At 37.0% G+C, this 9,148-nt stretch overlaps 1 protein-coding gene across 1 annotated transcript; it reads left to right on the top strand.

Moving 5' to 3' along the window:
* Positions 1–1,011: 1,011 nt before the first annotated feature.
* LOC134741157 (F-box/SPRY domain-containing protein 1) lies at positions 1,012–8,336 on the top strand. The gene is made up of 4 exons (XM_063673926.1): positions 1,012–1,460; positions 2,042–2,315; positions 4,216–4,306; positions 8,129–8,336. The coding sequence occupies exons 1-4, from the start codon at positions 1,111–1,113 to the stop codon at positions 8,221–8,223; spliced, it is 810 nt and encodes a 269-aa protein (XP_063529996.1). The 5' UTR covers positions 1,012–1,110; the 3' UTR covers positions 8,224–8,336.
* Positions 8,337–9,148: the final 812 nt, after the last annotated feature.

Here is a 9,148-nt window from a genome sequence, read left to right as displayed (position 1 = left end):
AAAACGATAGAACCACGGTTTTCAAGTAATTCGAGGTTGTACGCAGCCATAATGTTTACCTGTCTGTAATCTAGAGGTATCCCATTGCTTCTGCCATGTATTAAACATATTGGATAGCGCACAATTCAGGTCAGTACTGTAAATTTCCTGCTTTATTGATCCAATGTCAATCGCTCGTTTTGCCCACATATCAGCCATCTCATTGCCGTTAATACCACAGTGGCTTGGAACCCACCCGATATCTTTTGTTTTTTTCGGCAAGTCTACTACATCACTACATCTGCCGAATTTTGAAACTTAAAGCAGTCTAGACGGGATGATCAAATCGATCGGCCTTGAAATAACAATCGTTTCGTAATAGGTTAACAGACGGGCGTATCATGGTCGCTGTTCGTTACGTCCGTGCTGTTACAGCTTTAAACCGCTCCAGACTACGCAGCGCGAAGCCGCGAACGCGAGTGTGGAGTCGATTTCGCTGATCAGCGAACTAGACTCCACACTCGCGTTCGCGGCATCGCGCACGAGTGTGGAGGACCGACCCTTTAGCGATTGCGCACCCAGACTATGTGGCGCGAAGCTGCGAACGCGAGTGTGGAGGACGCTTAAGAGTCAATTAGATCTACACTTGCGAACGGGCCCGACGTCGGACCCGGGCTATAACCGAGAAAACCGAAGTTCACAAATTGCTGGCATCTTTCTCTGTCACTATTACGCATCCGTTTCACGAAATACCAGAACATCTTTAACACTATTTGACGTAAAAAATACGTTGTCTCCAATTATCTCTTTCTCGCTCTAACTTAGCCTGTGTCCTTAACGCACGTACGGCGACCATCTTACGCAGTACGCACTATCGATAAGCGCGCCGCTAAGATACGTCGCGGTTCGGTAGTCTGTTACCACTTTAAGTTAGCGCGAGACATTTTGACCGCACCGAGGTCGCGGTACGGTAGTCTGTTATAGATTTTCTATTGATTTGTCAAATCGAAATGTGACATTCGATGTAAGTTTTTTGAAGTCGGGGTTTTGTCAAATTTTTATACAACAAAATGAAAATGATAAGATGATAACAAAAACAAATCGCTTTCTGCAAATAAGTCATCTAAAGTGATGGAAAGATTAAACTACTCATTGAACGACTTGCATTTGTGCGAAGGTTATTCTATTGCGGAATTAGTTCCGGATCTTGTTTTGGAAAACATATTTTCATACCTATCTGTGAAAGATCTTCGAAATTGTTCCTTGGTTTGTAAGAGTTGGTACAGAATCCTCAGTGATGAAAACAACGACGTATGGAGAATACATTGTGTTAAAAGATTGGCAGAAGAGGTCACGAAGTCAGACTTGCTTTCCACATTAACAACTTATAAGGCAAAACTTAAGGCTTTCTTACATGCTTGGAATCCGCATGACTGTTCCAGAAACATTTATGTTAAACCAAATGGATTCACTTTGCACAGGTATTTTATCTACAGCTAAACAAAGTAATACCAGCATGTTAATTGTTATTTGCATGTCTTTCCCATCACGGAACAATGGTGTTCCGGATCTTTGGGAGGCGTGCGCGGAGCCGAAGCCAACACGTAGAGCCCCTTTGACACTTTGATACTCCATTTGCATTATTTTTAACCTCAATGCTATTTGCTCTAGTATAGAAGGCATTTGTACTGTTTGTGGTTTTTACAAAAATTACCATATTTATTTATCATTATCAGAATCAGAATGTTATAATAGAAACAATAACCCCGTAAATCCAAGGGATCTAAATGTATGTTTCAAAATTTTTATTTTATCTAAAAAAACCGGACAAGTGCCAGTCGGACTCACTCACCGAGGGTTCCGTACTATTTATTATTTCTTGTCGCTTGTTGCCGCTATAGGCAACAGAAATACATCGTCTGTGAAAATTTCAACGGTCGGCACGGTTCATGAGATACAGCCTGGTGACAGACAGAGAAGTCTTAGTAATGGGGTCCCATTTCTACCCTTTGGGAACCCTAAAAATGACTCACTTCAATTGAATCTCATTTGAATATTACAGGAATCCAGTAGCACAAAGCACAGATGCTTGCAGAGGCAAAGTGGGTTTCAATTATGGCCGACATGCCTGGGAAGTTATATGGGAGGGCCCATTAGGGACTGTAGCTGTGGTGGGCATCTCAACCAAAGAAGCACCTTTACAATGCCAAGGCTACGTGGGGTTGTTAGGGGCTGATGAACAGAGTTGGGGATGGAATCTTGTGGACAATCACTTGCTGCACAATGGTGACACTCAAGGACACTATCCGCTGCTTAACAATTGTCCAAAATATCAAGTAAGTCTTAAAGATTTAACTATTCATAAAAAAACACAATTTAATACTAGAAAGTTTTATAAAAGCCTAAAAGTTTTATTTATCGCCTTAAGTAATAAGACAATTTAATTCTTGTACTAGTAAATACTCTAAATACATAGTTGGAGCATACTGTACTCGGGCGAATATACCGGTTCGGCCAAGCAACCGCGACGGCACAACAATAGGATAAGCAAAACAAAATGCTGTTTCGGCGCTCGGTGTAATGACGTCGATTTTTATAATTTATAAACTGCTGACAAATAGTTTAAGTATAGTTATTATGTACAATTTAACAATTTGTTATGTTTTTGTATAAGATGCCATGTTTTGGAATGCGGTATCGAGACAAACCCTACGGGTTTAACGATACTTTGTAAATTTGCTAGATATTGTTGTAGTAATTACTTAAATAAAATAAAATACCTAGTCGGCTCATAAGTTCTGTCATATACATAGTATCAAATAAAATCAAAATTTTAAGTTTATTCCGTATAATTTGTACAGCGTTTGAAAGCTTATAAACTAGAGAATCTAAATGTATAACATTTATTCAAAATGACCGCCATAATTATCTACACAGGCTTGAAGTCTTCGTGGCCAGTCGTCAATGGATTCACGCACCACTTTCATGTCGATATTGGCCACTGCCGTAGCAAGAGATTTTTTCAGCGAGTCTAGATTTGCCTGAGGTTTTGAGCACACCTTTTCCTGTAAATACTGCCATATTTTATAGTCTAAAGGATTAAGATCTGGGCTAGAGGAGGGCCAATCTTCATGCCGTATAAAGTCGATTTTATTGGAGGCGAGCCAGGCTTGTGTAGACTTTGCCTTATGGGCTGGAGCAGAGTCCTGCTGGAAAACCCAATGCTGGTTTAGAAACATCGTATGGGATAGTGGTTTCACAATATTAGTCAACACCGTGTCTTGGTACACTTTGGCACTAGTTTTTACTCCTTTCTCACAAAAATGCATACTAGTGACGCCCGCATAAGAAACTCCCAGCCAAACCATCACAGATGAAGGGTGATGACCTCTTTGAATACGGGGAATGCTATTAGACGCTTCTTTACTATTGCGAGCGTACACTATCATTTTGTTTATTACAGTTTTCTTCTATGTCAAAAATTTTCTCGTCCGAAAACAGTATACAACGGTGCTTATTTTTAGCGTACTTCTTCAATAAAGCTTTAGATCTTTTAAGCCTTAAAGCTTTAAGCCGACCATTGAGAAGATGGCCAGTTTTTCGTTTATAAGCACGAAGTCTCAGGTCTTGATTAAGCACTCTTTTCACCGTGTTTTTGCTCAAACCCATCTGGAGGGCCATAACTTTTTGTTTCCTAGCGGGATTTCTGGCAATGCGTGCCCTAATTGCTTGTACAACCGCTGGAGTCCTAGCTGTACGCGGACGACCGCTTCTTTTCTTGTCATTTAAACTAGAGACCTCACTGTATATTTCTATGGTACGATACACAAATCTTAGAGAGAATTTTTAATTTTCAAGTAGCTTAAAAATTTTAGTCGGCGAGTGACCACAACGATATAGTGCAATTATTGCGGTACGGCTATCTTTAAGCGTCCACTCCATGTTGAAGAAAACAGAAAATTGCAAAATTATACTAGGTACTCAAATATTTAATAAAGATTCGAAATTCAAATGCAGAACGGGTTTTGTTTTAGGAGTTCCAAATTTAAATTTTAAAGGCCAGTGACAGAACTTATGAGCCGACTAGGTAGAATAGCATGTCTAGTAATTACCCTGATCCTGAAGCTTCACACTTAAAAATACTAGTTAGAAAAAGGTAAAATGCCTCTAATAATGAAGTTTTTTTTTCTTAAAATATTTAGATACACCCACTTGTATTTATTTTTCTTTTGGCAGGTTGGTGAGCGCATAAGAGTGATACTAGACTGTGAGGATAACACTTTGTCATTTGAAAGAAATTATGAATTTCTAGGAGTTGCATTTAAAGGTAAATAAGTTATGGAGTTATTAGATGTACTACGATCATATTTAAAATATGCACATGACTAAAGATATGGCAATAAAAATTGCTAAGAGCTTCACTGGGTTAAGGAATTTTAAGGTGTCCCAACACTAAAACAAACAATTTGTTTTATTTAATACATAATTATTTGGGATTTTAGAATTCTTCTTCATTGACTAGTGTCTTATCTTATAGTGTAACCGTTGCTTATAGTGTAAGTGTTAGCCGTTTGGCACACGCATACTAGAGGTCAAAACAAAATTTTTGACCCACAGTTCCTCAACAAAAATTCCCAGGGGGGTGGTAAAACATTATTTTTTTTGTTTGAATTTTTTTATTTTTTTTAAAACCAAAATTTTTAACCCGCAGTTCCTAAACAAAAATTCCCAGGGGGAGTGGTAAAACATTTTTTTTTGTATGGTATTTTTTCAAAACCTATCGTGTATGGCTTTTTGAGGCGATTCTAAAAATATATCACATCATTACATTTCGGCCATTTTTTTTTAAATTAAAACAAAAAGAATTTTCGAAACAAACCAAGTTTGGGCTCCTCCAGATACGATATGGCTGATTTTATTTTTGTACAATATATACCACAAATGATACGTGATATCCTCATATCCAACCCCAAGAAAGCAATTTTGAAAATAATATCATTAACAATTTTTTTTTTGTTGACTGACGTATGAAATGTCAACGATGCGTTTTGAAATTGCATCGACTCCACTTGTGCGTTCAGAATTATATTTAACATCATTATAAAAAAAACAAACGTTTCTTATGGAATTTTAAGGTTAAGGACTTAAAATTATTAAATAGAGCTAAATTTGGTATTTTTTATTAGATTCTCAAACCATTTATTTAATGATAATTAATATCGAACGAACCATTATTATGAGCGTTTAACGTTTTGTTATCTGTCAAGCTACTTAAACACGCTCCATCCAAGGTCAAATTACTTTCCCCACTAGTGGATAAAACGCGTTTTTCCCCGCTTGTTTTAAAGGATAAAATACAACTTTCCGAGCTAGTGAGGGGAAAATAATGTTTTACCACTCCCCCCGATAACCCCCCGGATTTTTTTTTAGGAACTGCATGTCAAAAATTTTGTTATGATCTCTATAGTACAATCGTATTAAGTCTAACCTCGAAATCCTTCCAAAGATATGAAATTTGGTATGTATGTTAATTAAAGGTCTCTTTTTCATGTCCACACTATTTCACATTTGGGGACCTCGAGGAATCGCAGCCATCTTGGAAAATGTGTACCATCCTGGAGAAATTTGCGTTTTACTCTAAATCTACTTTCTCTGTGAAAATATGGTGTAAGGCAACATTAAAGCTTATTAAATTCTACACAAAAAAGTCCTAGATATCTTTGCGGAAAAAATACATCTTGTTATAGAAAATAATAGCTGAATCCAGATTTAGCGCTTATACCCTTTCAGGGGATATGCTCTTAATACGAAACTTGGAGGAATAAGAATTCCACTTTTGTCTATACATTTGTTCACGTTCTACTCCAATATCAACATTATACTCGACTGCGACTTATACAGAAAGTAGGGTTATGGTTTTAAATACTGAAAATCAGTACATCCTGTAGCTCAGGATACTGGACGGATTTTTTTAAATGACATATCGGTAGATTCCTCTTGACCTTCACAACCTGTTTACACTTGTTTTATTATAGAAACATCAATACAGCCGCCTTGAGAGGACGTCGAATAGTAAATCATATTTTTACTTCTAGCGCCTAAACTATTGAGTGGATTTCAATAAAACAGACATCAGCAGATCCATAATTGGTACACGAGTGCTATGCAATACATATTTACTAAAATAAATGAAGGAAAAATATTTAGGACTCAAAAATGTCTACAAAAACAGATTTTAGGTCTTAAATGGGGTTTATACAATAGTGACAGTAATGAAATTTGAGACCTACAATTTCAGGGATCCCTGTTTGCGTGTTATAAAATTGGAGCTTTGGGGACCACGGGGATCAAACGACATCTTGAAAAGTATAAGTCTTTTTTGGTTTTTCTGTTTTTCGCGGAATATCTGGGTTTAATGTGAATACTGTGTATGGCGAAACAAAAGCTTATTGAGTTCCACACAAAAAAAGGTATAAAACACCATGTCCCTAAAACGGAGCTTTCTATTAGAAATATGGCTCAGAAGTCAAAAGGTTATACTTAATCATCTCCTACATTTTTTTTATTTTAAGACGGGTCAAAAAAATACACAATTGGGTCACAAAAACATTATCTAACCAACCACGAAAAAAAAATGTGTGGAAACTTGTAAACTTCCCTTGTAACTTGTAAGCCCTATTTCTAGAAAAAGGCTTCGTTTTTTGGGCTTGGTGTTGTATAACTTTTTAGTGTGGAATTTAATAAGCTTTCGTTTCGCCATACACAGTATTCATATTATACCCAGATATTCCGAGAAAAACAGAAAGACCAAAAAAGACATACTTTTCAAGGTGGCGTTTGATCCCCGTGGTCCCCGAAGCTCCAATTTTATGACACGCAAACAGGGATCCTTGAAATTGTAGGTGTCAAATTTCATTACTGTCACTATTGTTTAAACCCCATTTAAGACCTAAAATCTGTTTTTGCAGTTTCATTTTTAAGTCCTAAGCATTATTCCTCCATTTATTTTAGTAAATTTGTATTGCATATATATAATATAAATATAAATCATTTATTTCAGACCGAGCTGATCCATAGTTTGTTAGTTACAGAGTATCTTAATGACTATGTTAGTGGCACAATACAAAAACAACAATAATTAAAATTGAACAATACAAATATAAAAACTACATATATTACCTACACGATATAGGAAAAATTATTTGGCAGGGGCAAGCAAGGCAGACAACCTGCTCTACTTGGCCCTGCCAATCGCCACTTCCACCCAGTAGCGAGTGAGAGGAGAGTCGAGACGCTCAGCCAACGCCCTCAGAAGGCCGTTGCTGCTGCCCCGCATAGCACTCGTGTACCAATTATGGATCTACTGATGTCTATTTTATTGAAATCCACTCAATAGTTTAGGCGCTAGGAGTAAAAATATGATTTAATATTCGGCGTCCTCTCAAGGCGGCTGCATTGATTATTCTTTAATAAAACAAGTGTAAACAGGTTGTGAAGGGCAAGAGGAACCTACCGATATGTCATTTTAAAAAATCCGTCCAGTATCCTGAGCTACAGGATGTACTGATTTTCAGTATTTAAACCCATAACCCTACTTTCTGTTTAAGTCGCAGTCGAGTAAAATGTTGATATTGGGGTGGAACGTGTACAAATGTATAGACAAAAGTGGAATTAATTTTCCTCCAAGTTTCATATTAAGAGAATATCCCCTGAAAGGGTATAAGCGCTAAATCTGGATTCAGCTATTATTTTCTATAACAAGATGTAGTTTTTCCGCAAAGATATCTAGGACTGTTTTGTGCAGAATTTAATAAGCTTTAATGTTGCCTTACACCATATTTTCATAGAGAACGTATATGTAGAGTAAAACGCAAATTTCTCCAGGATGGTACACATTTTCCAAGATGGCTGCGATTCCTCGAGGTCCCCAAATGTCAAATAGTGTGGACATGAAAAAGAGACCTTTAATTAACATACATACCAAATTTCATAACTTTGGAAGGATTTCGAGGTTAGACTTAATCCGATTGTATTATCTAGTATGCGTGTGGTACGGTTAACCTGTACATCGATTTGCGGTTTTTCTTTGTAATTGGGGTCGAGCGGCTTCCGCTATTACTAAATATTAATTCATTCCTATGTTTTTCAGGACTTCCTAACAAGCGACTGTATCCAACTGTGTCAGCTGTGTATGGAAATACTGAAGTGTCTATGGTTTACCTCGGTCCACCATTAGATGGCTGATGGCTGGCTGATGGCGACCTTCAATATCAAGATAATGTGTTAATGATCATCTTGGTTTGGCAGCAGGGGCAAAAATGCACCAGGGAGCCTATTTTTTAATTTCGACTGCTCGATTTCGTGTATTTCGTTCAATACTATTTCCACTACTAGGCATTTAAATTCTACTAATAGAATTGAAAACGAGTGGTCAATGCCTATATGGCATCTATTTCCATTTATAATCTTATTTATTACTTTATATGAGTGTGAATATTATCCAAGGTATTGTTAGCATTTATTTGCGATACCATAGTACTAGTAACTTAGTATGTGAGAAATGTGTATATTTGATTATAGACATAAGTTATTATTTATTTTCTTTTGGTTAATAATGCATGATGCAAACTTTTATTGCATTGCCCTAAAGTTGACTGATTGAGAATATTACATCGTGGTTTTACGATTAATATACCTAATGAATAATGATTAATGTGCAATAAAATGATCATTCTAGTAAAGAACATGGCAGTTTTTTTACCCAAGTTTAGTTTTTAGTTTCGATATGCTGTCGGTTTTTATACGACCAGTTTTATGGACTCTTTCTGCAATTTGCACATATGTAGCGTAGGGTAGTTATTTTCAGTAGGTAGAGACTAGATACACATCGGGTAAAGGTCAGTCCAGGCGGGATAATCAAATCGGCCGATTTGATTAGAAAATAAAACGGTGTCAAATTGTCAATCTCCAATTATTTTTAGATTCATAGTGATTTTTGAGTGCTCTAAATTAAATAAATGCACCCAAACGCGAATACTAGCGTCACAAATTGGTATTCTTACGCCCACACCTCCATTTTATCGGTCGAAATCGGCGAGCCGAATTGGCGTTTGCGTCCACACCACGTGATTTGATCAAACCAGCATTTCCCAAACTGGGTCGCGACCCA

This window comes from Cydia strobilella, chromosome 4 (genome assembly GCF_947568885.1).
Source record: "Cydia strobilella chromosome 4, ilCydStro3.1, whole genome shotgun sequence".
In the NCBI taxonomy this organism is placed as follows: domain Eukaryota; kingdom Metazoa; phylum Arthropoda; class Insecta; order Lepidoptera; family Tortricidae; genus Cydia; species Cydia strobilella.
Note: the sequence above shows the minus strand (reverse complement) of the source record. Positions and strands in the feature narration are given on the sequence as shown.